At 36.7% G+C, this 14,733-nt stretch overlaps 1 protein-coding gene across 1 annotated transcript in view; it reads left to right on the top strand.

The window, feature by feature from the left end:
• The window catches only part of ZEB1 (zinc finger E-box binding homeobox 1), a 123,008-nt gene extending 110,494 nt beyond the window's left edge, over positions 1–12,514 (top strand). The window contains exons 6-9 of the mRNA XM_017820253.1: positions 3,397–3,502; positions 4,566–6,376; positions 7,772–7,952; positions 10,042–12,514. Of these exons, the coding sequence (XP_017675742.1) occupies positions 3,397–3,502; positions 4,566–6,376; positions 7,772–7,952; positions 10,042–10,583 (2,640 nt within the window). The 3' untranslated portion in view covers positions 10,584–12,514. The remainder of the gene's footprint in view (positions 1–3,396; positions 3,503–4,565; positions 6,377–7,771; positions 7,953–10,041) is intronic.
• The last annotated feature ends 2,219 nt before the right edge of the window (positions 12,515–14,733 follow it).

Raw genomic sequence — 14,733 nt, 5'->3', positions numbered from 1 at the left:
TAATGTTGTTTTATGAAGTATCTGAAACTCAATATTATACCTATTTGTGTTCTTTTCTCTAGAGCCTTAGCCGGAATTAAAACTACAAAAGTTTAGATATTTGGCAAATTTGAAATATGTATTTGTTTTTGTTATTATTACTAAAGTTGTCATATCTTCAAAATTGGCTTCATGTGCATGTACATGGTTACATCCTTTGTGTAATGGAAAATGAACTTTTGTCCTTAGTAAAGTATAGACCTATAGTTGTGGATCTTAAACAGCTGCATGTTTGAAACATAATGCCTTATTCTTAAAGAACTTCACCTGAAAGTAGATTATTTGGGTAGCTTTGTTAGCTGGTTAATGTCCAGCATGTGACAATTTTGTAATTGTTCTGTATGAGGAAGCAAGAGCAAAGATAAAATCTGATATAATGAAGGCAGTGAAAGGGGTATGTGCACACTGGGCCTCCTTCTGAGCCAGGGGGAGATATGCCAAACTGCAGCTATTTGTGCTTCAGCAGAGAGCCTGCACCTTCTCCTTCACTGCTCGCCTGTGCCCTGTGTCCCTCATGGCTCCCTTGACTGCTCCTACACCTCTCACGGTTTGTAGGAGGTGATGCTGGGTATGTATGGTCTGCCTTGACATGTGAAGCACCAGAAAAGATTTTGCAGTATGAAAAAGTGCTTCTTAAATTTGGTTGAATTTTTTTCTCATCAATTTACAAAGCACCTGTAGGTTGTCTTTCAAAATGTCATAGTGCCATGCACACTGCTGAGAAATGGCAGTTCATGAAGACCATGGTCAAAACCATCTGTGAAAAAACCCTGATATATCTGTAATTCCTGTCCTCCAAAAAGCTTTTGAGGATTCTTATAATCAGTTTTGGTTCTCTGGTGTGAAAAGAGTGGCTTCAGTCCTAAGCACAGTAAATATTTGATGCAGAGATTTATTAGTTGCTAGTTACAGACCTTAATGCTGATGTTTCTTCTTTCAGTCCTTGAAGGAGTGCAGATGAGTATTCTTTGACTGCTGCAGTTAATTCCTTAATGAGCAGAAAGTGGCAGTTATGTACAGTGTATTAAAAATATATCACACATCACAGACACAAAATATCACACATAACTGGCTTTAACAGTGCTGAAACAGGGAAAACCATTTGAATCTGAGAACCTGAAGGTGAAAGAATATCACAGATAGTGCTTTAGAGAAGTGTTATGATTTCTGAGTTTTAAAGAAGATCCTTCAAGGTAATTCTGAGGAAGTCCCGGATTTATAAAACAGTATAGTATGGACAGCAAGAAAGCTGAATAAAGAATTACAGATATAAGAAGGTAAGGCAAAATAGATTTGGAAATACTACCTAGTAGAAAGCTCGAAGCACCTTATAGCTATGACCAGGAAAACAGGAAAACTCATTAAAAATTTGATAAAATAAATGTGGACTTCCATGCCATAGAAACAGAACATTAAATTTTAAAGACTGGAGCAGAAACGTTTCTGACAGATTGAATACACACACTGATATTTAGTATGAATATTTATGTAGTCCAGCGTCTACAGTAACTGTATATATCCTGAGAGCCGTTAACTTGTGTAATCTCAAGTCAAACGGTAGTAACTGATTCTCTGCAGGCTTAAGTAAATCCTGACACAGTTCTCTACACTCAGTGCAGTTGGATCATTAAAGTGAAATGCAGTGAGTCAGCTGCAATCATCTAGAACATCATCTTCAAGGGACTTAGTTAAACAGAGCTGAAAAGCTGTATGGACTAGCAAAAGACAGCTGACAAACCCAGGAATAAGGGTCAAGTGCTAATCAGGATAAGTCAGAGTGGAGACCTCACTGCAGAGCCTGGGAGGAGGCAGGAAGGAGCCCACCCTGGGGAGGATGGGAGCAGTATCTATTGAGAGGTAAAATCTGCAGCTTAACCAAATGCTTATCCCAAGGGAACTGTCAAATTAGAGTACTTGGAAGTAATTTAGATTATCTTGCTTCAATTTGTCTTCTGTTAGCATTTGTAACATATAAAGGAGGACAGGGTGTTGAACGGGAAGGGTTGATAATTTGAACTTCATATCTCAGAGAACTCAGACTTTCATCCAGAAACCTGCACAGCCATGGGTTCTTCAGATCTGCAGGCATAAGTCAGAACAGGATCATCATCCTGCATTTTTATCCATCCACGTTCCTCCAGTGCGTTTTTCAGCCCACAGTTGTCGTGTCTGCACTCAGGGAAGATCCTTAGCACTCAGTGAGCATCTGCTCCCAGCGCTGCCAACCACAGCAGAACCAAAGTGAGAGGTAGGAGCTCCCAACCATGGTTTCATACCAGAGGAAGCTAATCCGCACCAGCCTGTTGGTGGTGGCTACCCGTGGGAAGGCTGTGTCCCCACAGCACATGAATAGTTCCATTAATGAGTTTATGAAATTACTTGCTCTGGTTACCAAAAATCTGCAGCTGCATCCAAATAGTGGTAGAGTATCTTTTTGCCAAGTGAGCTCTACTTAGAAAGGAGCTGCTGGGGTTGTTTTAATAAACAATTTGTTTGAACAGAAAAATTTCTAATTCCTTCATTTCATGTTGGTAATTCAGCTGCTTCAACTTCTAAAGTGCGTGTAATTTTTGTCCTTAAAAATACGTGTTCATAAAGTTGTACAGTTTGTGATAAAATTATAGATCTTACATATACATGTCACACATATACTACATATATTTACATGTATGTCTTTTGCTTTTTTTAAACTAGCAAATAGTGAAGAGATTTGATGTTATGTACTTGGGAAATCCCTCCATATTTTTATTTATTTTGATTTATTTTTTTGCATTTACTTTGTGAATTAATTGTGGCTGAGGGTACCTTTATTGTCACTGAGCTACCTTCTCTTGAGCAATCCTGTGACATCATTATATAGAGGAATCCAAGGCCAAAAATAAGCACTGGAAGCATGTAAATGGAAAAACCAAGTCAGCTGATTAAACTTTAAACAGACTTTTATAGGCTTTAATGTTTTCCTGTCCTGCATTAAATATTCTGTGGGTGGTGGGCTTGGGGTTGTTCTTGGTGTTTTTGCTTTCACAAGTAGCATTAGCATGCATCCTGGAGCTTCTTACTCACATAACTTGTCAGTGTAAGCTCCATCTGAATTGAGGAGAAGGGGCAACTGTATTTTGGGTTTGTTTTGTTTTTTCTTTTTAGTGTACCAGATTTATTCAGAATACATGTGTCTCAGTTTTTACCTGATTTGTAATTTGTTTCTTTTTCATGCATTACCCATACCACCTTCAGTCTCTTACAATTATGATTGACTCTTTTCATTTTTGTATTGCATTTTTTCTCTTACAATGTGAAAATACAAGATGTTTCTCCAACATGCTGGTCTGTGCAATAATTAAGAATTCTTTCTTACAGAGACATGTGACGCAGTCCAGTGGTAATCGAAAATTCAAGTGCACTGAATGTGGAAAAGCTTTTAAATATAAACATCACCTAAAGGAGCACCTACGAATCCACAGTGGTAAATAAATCAAGCATTGAATTGAGTACTACTGTTGCCATTTTTATTCTTTATACCTTTGATGTGATAGCAGTCTTGTACATCTAAGTTTAAAATACTAGTGTTTTCCTTATTTTTTTTCTCTTTTGGACACTGAAAGCACTGACTGCAGCCTTCAGCTGTGTGCAGGGAATATGTAGAAAAACTCAAGAGGATTTACATTTGCAGCTTAAGCTCTTACAGTTAAGGAAAACTTGACTTGTGGCAGAAGAAATGGGGACATCCTTCTGGTCCTTTTTCACATATCTGTTTTTGATTTAATGTTTGCAGATCAGTCAGTGTGTTATAAGCCTTGCTAGAGAATTTTAATTGATAATGATCAGGACATAAGATCTGTGTGTTCCTACCATGGCTGTGATTGTCACCATTCAAGACTAGTCATATTAAAGTAGAATCAGGACACAGTGACATACAATTTATTTAAAAAGTTCTAATTTATAGAAAATGTTATATATAATATATTTTAATATATAATATAACAATAGGTTAAATGTGGCCACTCAGAAGAGATTCTCAATTTCTGTCTTTAACTGAACTGATAAGTATTGTAGGAAGCTATGGGTAGATTGTACTTGAGTTTGCTACAATAAAATATACATAGCTTCTTATACAGTTATGATTTGCATTTATTGTAGTTTTTCTTTAGATAATCATATTCTTCTTTTTTCCCATTCTGAAGTAGTTTACGCAGCTTCTGATATTAGTAGTGGTACTACTTGAATGGAGTTTAATGAAATCTGCAATTGTCATATAGACAGAAATACTGGAACACATGATCATGTGGGCTCCATCCTATATCTACTAGTGGATCACACACTTATTAAAGGAGCCTTGGATCAGAGCTATAGATAATGTAATTACTCTTACTGTTCAATTCACTGTATGAGATTTTTTTCCCCTAGGTCTATTTGAGAGATCACTTCGATGTATTCTCTGTGGTTACTATTGTTTGATGAATTTACACTGTAACATAGCAAACTGTTGCATATGCCTTTTTTTTTTCCTCTTTCTTTTTCGTCTTTAGGAGAGAAGCCATATGAGTGCCCAAACTGCAAGAAACGTTTTTCCCATTCTGGTTCATACAGTTCACACATAAGCAGTAAGAAGTGTATTGGTTTGATGCCCGTGAATGGTCGAGCCCGGACAGGGCTCAAGATGTCTCAGTGCTCCTCCCCTTCCCTTTCTGCATCACCAGGTAGCCCAGCAAGACCACAGATACGACAAAAGATAGAAAACAAACCTTTGCAAGAGCAGCTTCCTCTTAACCAAATTAAAACTGAACCTGTGGATTATGAATTCAAACCCATAGTGGTTGCTTCAGGAATTAATTGTTCAACCCCTTTGCAGAATGGGGTTTTTAGTGGTGGTAGCCCATTGCAGGCAACCAGTTCTCCTCAGGGTGTGGTGCAAGCTGTTGTTCTACCAACAGTAGGTCTGGTGTCTCCCATAAGCATCAATTTAAGTGACATTCAAAATGTACTTAAAGTGGCAGTGGATGGTAATGTAATAAGGCAAGTACTGGAAAACAATCATGTTAATCTTGCGTCCAAAGAACAAGAAACAATCAACAATGCATCTATACAACAACCTGGCCATTCCCTCATTTCAGCTATCAGTCTTCCTTTGGTTGACCAAGATGGGACAACCAAAATTATCATCAACTACAGCTTGGAGCAGCCAAGTCAACTTCAGGTTGTTCCACAAAATCTAAAAAAAGAAAACTCTGTTCCTGCAAATAGTTGCAAAAATGAAAAATTACCAGAAGATCTTACAGTGAAGTCTGAGAAAGATAAGAACTTTGAAGGAGAGACCAATGATAGCACTTGTCTTCTGTGTGATGACTGTCCAGGGGATCTTAATGCACTTCAAGAACTAAAGCACTATGAAACAAAAAGTCCTCCTCAGCTTCCCCAGTCCAGTGGAACAGAAGCTGAGAAACCTGACTCCCCTGTCCTGTCAGAAACTGGGGAGAACAACTTATCTCCTGGTCAGCCACCTTTAAAGAACCTTCTTTCGCTCCTAAAAGCGTATTATGCATTAAATGCACAACCAAGCGCAGAAGAGCTTTCAAAAATAGCAGATTCAGTAAACCTACCACTGGATGTGGTAAAAAAGTGGTTTGAAAAAATGCAGGCTGGACAAATTTCTGTGCCGTCTTCTGGACCATCTTCTCCCGAGCAAGTTAAATTAAGCAGTCCCGCAGATAATGATGATCAAGCAGCAACTACAGATGCGAGCGAACCGCAGAGCAGCACAAATAACTCACAAAATCCTGTCAGTACAACGAAATCTCAGACTTTACCAGGGGGATCAACTCCAAATGGTTCACAGAGTAGCACGCCATCTGCATCGCCACTAAACCTTTCTTCATCAAGAAATTCACAGGGTTTCACGTACACAGCAGAGGGTGTACAAGAAGAGCCACAAATCGAACCTCTTGACCTTTCGCTACCAAAGCAACATGGAGAACTGTTGGAAAGATCTACCATAACTAGTGTTTACCAGAACAGTGTTTATTCTGTCCAAGAAGAACCTTTGAACTTAACTTGTGCAAAAAAAGAACCACAAAAGGACAACAGTGTTACAGACTCTGATCCTATTGTAAATGTAATCCCACCAAGTGCCAATCCCATAAATATTGCTATACCTACAGTCACTGCCCAGTTACCTACAATTGTTGCCATTGCTGACCAGAACAGTGTTCCATGCTTGAGAGCTCTCGCTGCCAATAAGCAAACCATTTTGATTCCACAGGTGGCTTACACATACTCTACTACAGTTAGTCCTGCAGTTCATGAGACACCACCAAAACAGATCCAAGCCAATGGAAATCAGGTACTTCGGTCCCCGTATTCCTCTATGATGTATGTATTATGTATTCAATCTGTATCCATACTGAACTAACAGAAAACTATCAGGATAAATTAAATAAAAATATAAATACAAGCTACTGATTGTAAATAGGTAATAGATGTTACTGTTAAGCCTTCTGCGAAGCTAGTTAGCTCAGGCAACTTGAGTCCAGACTAACAGAAACTATTGTGCATGAACTACTCAGTTCTTCACTGTATTTAATTTTCTAGGACATTAATGCTCACTGTTTAAAGGACAGTCTAATTCTTCTAATTCTCCTAATCAAAAAGCAAAATAAAAACATGGGTTCTGTCTTTTGCTGGCTGCATATCTACTCTTTTCCCACATTCAGAAAATAAACTCTTTGGAACTTTTTGCTACTCCTTTCATGCTGCCCTTCTTCCTTGGCTTACAGAGTAGCTGAATTCATCCTATGCCATAATGGCACTTTAAACAAAATGCGGATATATTCTCAATTGAAAGTCAGGCAGGTATTTATCTTCTTCATCTGCCATTCCTGTATCTGGTCCTAATCCTCCCTGGAGTACATCCAGATGTGATCTAATCAGGGTCAGTCCTCCTGAGAAGTACCTGTGCGCATTGGGGTAGGGACAGAGCAGAAAAGTGACTCACATGTAAAGACTGAGCCTTGAAGAGTTACAAGTTTGCTTATACATTAAAGTTTATGAGACAGACATTTGAGGTAGCTAGCATGTGCACTTTTATATTCAGATTTGATAACATATGCTAAAATCTGTGTGTAGTGGTACTGCTGATATCACTAGAAAATATCGAAATGCTTAGAAATAGACAACAATTATAGTATTTTAAAAACTATTTACTAATGAAGCATTCGAAGTCCCCGAGTTGTGGGTTAAGTAGTATTTGTGGTAGTTTCATGAGGAAGAGGATAGTCAAATATGCAAATTCGAATGGTAACTTAAGTACCTATTTGTGAAAACTTCAGTAAAAACGTACAGTCTTGATAAAATCTGTGAGACAGCAAAAGGTGGGTGACCAACATTAGCTGAAAAATGCAATTAGATGATGAATTTGCTCTTCCAGCTTACTGAGGTACTTTATAGGTCTGTAATCTTTTCTTCCATCCTAACAATGCATTTCTTTTATCGATGCTAAAATATTATGTGCCAGTGCAGCTTAGACCTGGCCAACAGTCAGATTTGCATGTGATTAAAGCCAGTCCCATTGAGAATTCTGTATTTGTAAGGTGGCAGGGACTTCAAAGCTGTCCATTTTGACTATGGAAGTCTAAACAATTTTGTTTGGCTATTTATGAACTTGAATAACAGTGCAGCTTCAGTTTACATGAGTTATTGTTTTTCATTGAACTCAACCTTTTTTGTAATTTTTCTGAAGGATGAAAGGCAAGACACTAGCTCAGAAGGAGTATCCAATGTAGAAGATCAAAATGATTCTGATTCAACACCCCCAAAGAAAAAAATGAGAAAGACAGAAAATGGGATGTATGCATGTGATTTATGTGACAAAATATTCCAGAAGAGCAGCTCATTATTGAGACATAAGTATGAACACACAGGTATGTACTAGGAAAAGATGTTTCCGATCATTATTTTTGTGTAACTGATAATCTCAATTATAATCCAGTTTTCAGACACTATAGGGAAGTGTAATAGTCCTTCTTATTGCTTGTGATCAGCTTTCTTTAGAAACTCATGTTTTGTGTATTTTTTTGACAGAACAGCAATTCTTTCTTTCTTTAAATTTGTAAGACCTAAATCCTAAATAGAAAAAGGGGAAGTTTTGCATCTGGCTTATGAATAATCAGCTTCAAGCCGCAGCCTGTAATTGAGGAAGTATTACTTCTAATTTACCTTGCCTGGTTATAAGTTAAGAAAAATTAAAAATTTGAATTAGGAAAAAAGGATCGTGTATGTACATGAAAGGCAGCGTATCTATCTGGCAAGAAGGATTTTCAAACTGAGCCACATTTGTAATGATCTGAAGTTTATAGCTTCAGCTATTCATTGGACATAGAATCTAACCCCTAAAGAACACCCTTTTCACTTTGATTTTTATTTTTAATTTTTCATAGTTGTTCCTTTTGGCTCCAGTTCTGGTACCTTTAGGATTTTATTAGTAACTCTTGCTCTCTTATTTCTTCTGTGATGTCTTAAAATAAAAATTCTTTTTTTTACTGGTTAGGTGCCAAATATATATTGGATTTTGTATTATATATTTCTTTCCTGCTGGCTCTATATTTCCTCTTTCCCCACATCCAGAAAATAAACTCTTTGGAACTTTTGGATACTCTCTTCATGGTGCTCTGCTTTCTTGGCTTGCAGAGTAACTGAATTATTATATTATATTATATTAATTATATTTCTAGATATTATTGTTTTATTGTCATCTCACATATAGAATTAAAAAGATAACAAATTCTCTTTTTTCTTTACTACTTGATCAAGTTTCTCAAGTTGTATTCATTAGGCATATCTAATTTCACACCTTTCCTGTCCTGAGACTCTTTTAACTCCTTTTCCTAACACAATTGTTCTTTCCCTTCCAGTTTTAATAATGAAATGTTCAAATCATAGAATCATTTAGGTTGGAAAAGACCTTTAAGATCATTGACTCCAACCATTAACCCAGCACTGCCCAGCCCACCACTAAACCATATCCCAAAAGTGTCACATCTTACACGTCTTTTAAATCCCTCCAGGGATTGTGACTCAACCACTTCCCTGTTCAGCCTCTTCCAATGCTTGATAACCCTGTCAGTGAATGAATTTTTCTTAATATCCAATGTAAACCTCCCCAGGCACAACTCGAGGCCATTTCCTCTTGTCCCATCACTTGTTACTTTGGAAGAGAGACCAACACCCACCTCGCTGCTCATTTGGCATAATGGATGTGCTGATCATCTCTATTGTGTGACCAAAAAGCTGCTGTCTCATTGTCTTCAACTTTTATGTCTGGGCTATGACTGTGAACTTGTTTTGTGTAACAATTTTGGATGCTGAAATCAAAATAACATTACTAGGCTCCTGATAGGTTTATAAGAGACTCTAAAAACAAGACAAAGTAGAAAGCTGGAAAACAGAGCAGAAAATGAACTGAGTGAAACAAAGCAGATTTTTCTTGTCAATACATGTGTAGTCAGCAAGTTTTGTAGATAAAGCATTTACCTGTGTCAGCCTAGATTTTAGAATGATTTTTCTTTTACCTGTCACATGGAAGAAGGACTTGGTACACAAAAACCAACATAAAAGCTTGATTGATTTCAAATTACCATCAATATAGAAAAGTTAAAATGCTTTTGAGTTGAAGTAGTTTACTGCAAGAAAAATGTTTCCTTTTCTAATTTTTATTTGCACTTTTTTGTGCTAAAAGTTATATCCGAGAATCTGTTTGTCCTTCTATGATCAGATTTCCTGAAAAAACTTACAAATTACCCTCGTAATTGTGACAATGTAACCTTGCACCCTCCTCCTTTGGGCTCAGGTGGGAAACTCAGGCTGATAATGTGTAGAGTAGAACATCTTGTTAAATAAAGTTTAATCATTGTTGCTAACACATTCACCACCAGTGTTTTACAATGAAAACAACAGGGTAAATTTTTAGAACTTCAACTACAAGGTGCCCATTGTTTGTGCTTTATTTTGTAGGTAAAAGACCTCACGAGTGTGGAATCTGTACAAAAGCATTTAAACACAAACACCATTTGATCGAACACATGCGACTGCATTCTGGGGAAAAACCCTACCAATGTGACAAATGTGGAAAGCGGTTTTCGCACTCGGGGTCTTACTCTCAGCACATGAATCATCGCTACTCCTATTGCAAACGAGAGACAGAGGAGCGTGACAGCACGGAACAGGAGGAGACGGGCCAGGAGGTCCTGAGTAGTGAGCATGTGGTTGTCAGGGCGTCTCCCTCGCAGATCGACTCGGATGAGAGAGAGAGTCTAACCAGGGAAGAAGAGGAATACAGTGAAAAAGAGGAAGAGGAGGAAGAAGAAAAAGATATAGAAGGACTTCAGGAAGAAAAAGAATGTAGGGAACTACAAGAAGTAGAGGAAGAAGAAGCAGAAGAGGAAGAAGGGAAAACTGAAGGTAACAAGAACGATGAAGCTGTAAATCAAGCAAGCAATGCAGAACCAGAAGTTATACAAAATAATGGGCAGGTGTCAGAAGAAAATAATGAATAAAGCTTAAATGCTAGGTTTTTTCTATATGGAAAGAAAATGGTAATGAAGTTCGTTCTATATTATACATGCTTTTCATGGAAACGCAGTAGCCTGCATACTGTGATTTCTGTTCACTACTGTGTAAAAAAATATATATATAAAAAAAAATGAAAAGAAAAAAAAAAGAAATCCAGGTGTGCCTGAACCTCAAACTTAGTAATTTTTCACACAGTTTTCAAAGTTAGGAACAAGTTTATAACATGAAGCAGATTAGAAAAATACAGTGACTCTGGAAGCAAAGATTTAACAGGTTGTAGGAAACCTGATTTATAGACAAGCATCTGGCATTGTTTGTTTTATCAGTATTAATTTTCATTCTTAAGTTGATTAATTTTTAAACTGTACAATTGGGAGAGATTTATATGATTTTTTTTTTACGGTAAAACATTTCCTAAATCCGCTTCAGTATTTTCTTATGTTTTAAAATGTGAGAACTTCTGCACTACAAAATTCCCTTTTGCAGAGACCTGTAATGCAGTTGCAAACAGTGCTTGGCTACCTTTGTAAATTCAACCTAGAAGGTAGCAGTTTATGACATTAGATGTTGTAGTAGAGCATATTATCATTTAAAGTGTATTGTTAGCCTTAAGAAAGCAGATGATAGAAGAACTGAAGTTTCTTACTCATGTGGTTAAAAATGTAGTTGAGAAGATTGTCGTTGAGTTCTGATTGCAGGGACTAACAGTGTTAATACTGGTAAGGACAGGAAAGTCGTCAAAAACAGTGTTTGTAATTGTGTTTTGAGTATGTAGTAACAATATGAAGGATATGATATGAAGCTTTGTATCTCCTTTGGCCTTATGCAAGACCTGTGTGCTGTAAGTGCCATTTATCAGTATTACGAAGGCTCTAAGCAGCCTTTATCCAATGTGTGGCCTACAATAACTAGCATTTGTTGATTTGTATCAAACTTCTAAACTATACATGGGGAAAAAAACACTCAGCCACCAGAGAAGTAAGAACACTGGTATATTTCATTATTTAATTATTTGGTGGTATTTTGGGTTAATACCTGACTTGCAGAATTTCTCTACAATAATTACAAGGGAAATTTTCTAATCTGCTTTATTGCTTTATTGGTTTACTTTAATTTCAGACACATACATGACATGTTATCTGGCTCATAAGTATTTTCAAATGTTAGTTATTATGGACCCCATTTATTAACAATGTTAGCTGATTTTTACCTATCAGTATTATTTTATTTCTTTTAGTTTATAGATCTGTGCAACATTTTGTACTGTATGTCTTCAAACCTGGCAGTATTAATACCCTTCTTACTGACATATGTACCTTTTTAGTTTTAGAAAACTTTTATATTTATGTGTCTTATTTTTATATTTCTTTATTTATTACACAGTGTAGTGTATAATACTGTAGTTTGTATTAATACAATAATATATTTTAGTATGAAAATTTGGAAAGTTGATAAGATTTAAAGTAGAGATGCAATCGGTTCTCTTGCATTGAGATTTGATTTAACAGTGTTATGTTAACATTTATACTTGCCTTGGACTGTAGAACAGATGAATTAAAATGGGAATGTATTAATTTTACAATTGCAATTAATTCATTTTACCTTTACCCAGTTTTTAATATAAAGCTCTTAAATTTTGAAATTCACTGTGTGACTAATAGCATGATGCTCTGCAGTTTTCTTAAGAGATTAGTCTAACCATAAAACTCTCATTTCCTTAGTAAGCCAAATTAGAATAATCTTATAAACAGTGTTGGGAACAATGTTTAACATTTTCGTGCCAATTTGTTCCTGTATTCATGTATGTATGTTACAAATCTGAAACTTCATTTTTAAGTTCCTTGTTACATCATGGTCATTTTCTAGTTTTTTACCAGACTCCCCATCTCACAATAAAATGCGTCAACAAGTCTGACTTACTGTCATTATTCTGGTAATTTAGAAAATGGGTTTAAATTATTTCTATGAGATGCCACTCAGACACAGTTCCTGCTTCAGTGTCAATACTCAGTTTCAGTTGTACATAAGGAGCACGGAAGTGAAGGAAAGGTTGGACTGTGTGCAGGCACAGGGATTGCTACATTAGTTTATTGATTTACCAGCGTTAGGAGAACAACTGAGTTTTCAAAACCAACCGTGTGGTTTTGTGATTTATTTTTTCTTGCTGTATCTGTCTAATATACAGTTTAATGCTCTCTTTCAATAAGTCTGCTTTTAAATGAGGTAAGTCTATGACCGTTTTCTTGACTTAGCAATAAGCTAGTTGTCCGTGACGAGGTTAATGTATATATTGCTGTTGAACTTTCCAAAGAAATAGTGACAACGTTACAGATACAGAATTTCAGCAATGTAAGTATAAAGCCTTGAAAGTTGTATTACATATGTGTGTTTACAGTGCTTTGGAGTTTAAGCAAAGTTTACAGATTGGTCTTTAAGCCAAGTTCTGTTCTTTAATGATCTCTAAAATTCAATCTCAGTTGCTAATTTGGGGAGTTATTTTATATGAACATCATGTAAGGTTTTTTTATATTTACATACTTAAATGTTGGATAATTCTCAATCTTTTCATCTCAGCATTAATACATAGGAAGGATTTACCCCATGTATTAATCATTTTACTTTGTCTGCATTTTGCTGTACAGTATTCCAATATTGCACTTCTAAGTGGAGTAAGCTCCAACTCAGTAGTATCATTGAGGTAAATAAGAGAAAGCAGTTTTGAAAAATATAACCATTTATATTGCATCAATAATATTGCCTTATAATTATTATCATAACAGAGTTAATCAGGTGGTTCAGAATTTCTCACAGGTAAAACTGTCTCTGCTCTGTTCTAGGTAATGAAATGCACTTTTTTGGAACTATTTGAAGATTTTCCCTATTTTTCATATTCCAAGATGTCTATGGTAATAAACTCAGTGAGACATTTGTTGAAATGGGAAAATTTTGCTGGCTTTAGTATTAGAACAAAGAATTTTAATAAACCCAAGGATACTCACGTAAGTGACAGCTGAATGTGAAAGGCCAGTAACGTGGATAGAGAATAAAGTCCAAGCAATTTTGCTTCAGGAAATGTCATTGGTTTGGGGGAGGAAATTTATATTAATTACTTAGACTATGAAACCATTATTAACATTTTTATCTTCAAGATGGATCTGTGTATTGAATTTGCTATCTGTTAAGCTCAGAGATGTCTCTGGTGTTTGTGACCTTATAACATCATTTATTATCCATTTGAAAAATGCAAAAACTCTGATGTATCTTCATTTAGCTGAGTAAACTCATCTGGAACCCAGAGGTGCTTAGGAGACACAGACTCTGCTCCCAGCCCTGTCACTGAGGTGCCTGCAGTGCAGATACCCAGTGGTGTAGAGATGGCCAGGCAGCTGTGAAGGAGTCCAAACTCCAGGGCAGTCCAGCTGCTGCCACATGGACCTTCTCTAAATTAATGGCAAAGCAGTTTAAAGGACAGCAAGTCACACATGGGGAAAAAAAAAAGTGAAAGCAAAAGTGTAATGCCTTATGTCCTGTAGACATAAATAAAAGTTGGGAAAGAGCAGCAAACATGGAATGTGTAGTTTTAATGAAACTCCACTGTCCTATGACCCATTCTTCAACTGAAAGATGAAAAGTTAATCAGTTGCCCTGTGAGCCCAGGCTGGTGCCTGTGCCTGCTTCTTCCTCAGGCTCACCGTGCATGGCTCATCTTAGCACAGCAATCAGGGACAGGCATCAGTCCAGCCTGACAGAAAGAAAAGTGTCCTTTGGATGCAGTGTGGGACAGAGCACTGCTGTGCCTGATGTACTGGCTCTTTTTCTGCTACTGACTCATCTCTTGACTCCAGAATATAATGTTTTACTGTTTCAAAATCACAATTTCAAAATTGTGTCAGTTGCTATGTCCTCTTTTATCGAGTAATATGAAAATAGGAAAAATACTACAGAACTATAGGAAGAATGTTGCAAAAGTAAATACTAATTTAATGCCCTGGGAAGTGGAATACCCTTCCGAGATCCTGAGCTAATAGGAGTAGAAAGATGGACTTAAGGCTGCTGAGAAAAGTAGAAGAGACCTTGAGGAGCAGTAACTGCTCCTTCTCTTTCAGTAATATTTGTGTGGCATCCCAGTGGTGA

This window comes from Lepidothrix coronata, unplaced genomic scaffold (genome assembly GCF_001604755.1).
Source record: "Lepidothrix coronata isolate B3197 unplaced genomic scaffold, Lepidothrix_coronata-1.0 Scaffold80, whole genome shotgun sequence".
NCBI classification, from domain to species: Eukaryota; Metazoa; Chordata; class Aves; order Passeriformes; family Pipridae; genus Lepidothrix; species Lepidothrix coronata.
The sequence above is the reverse complement of the archived record's forward strand: the minus strand, read 5'-3'. Positions and strand labels throughout refer to the sequence as shown.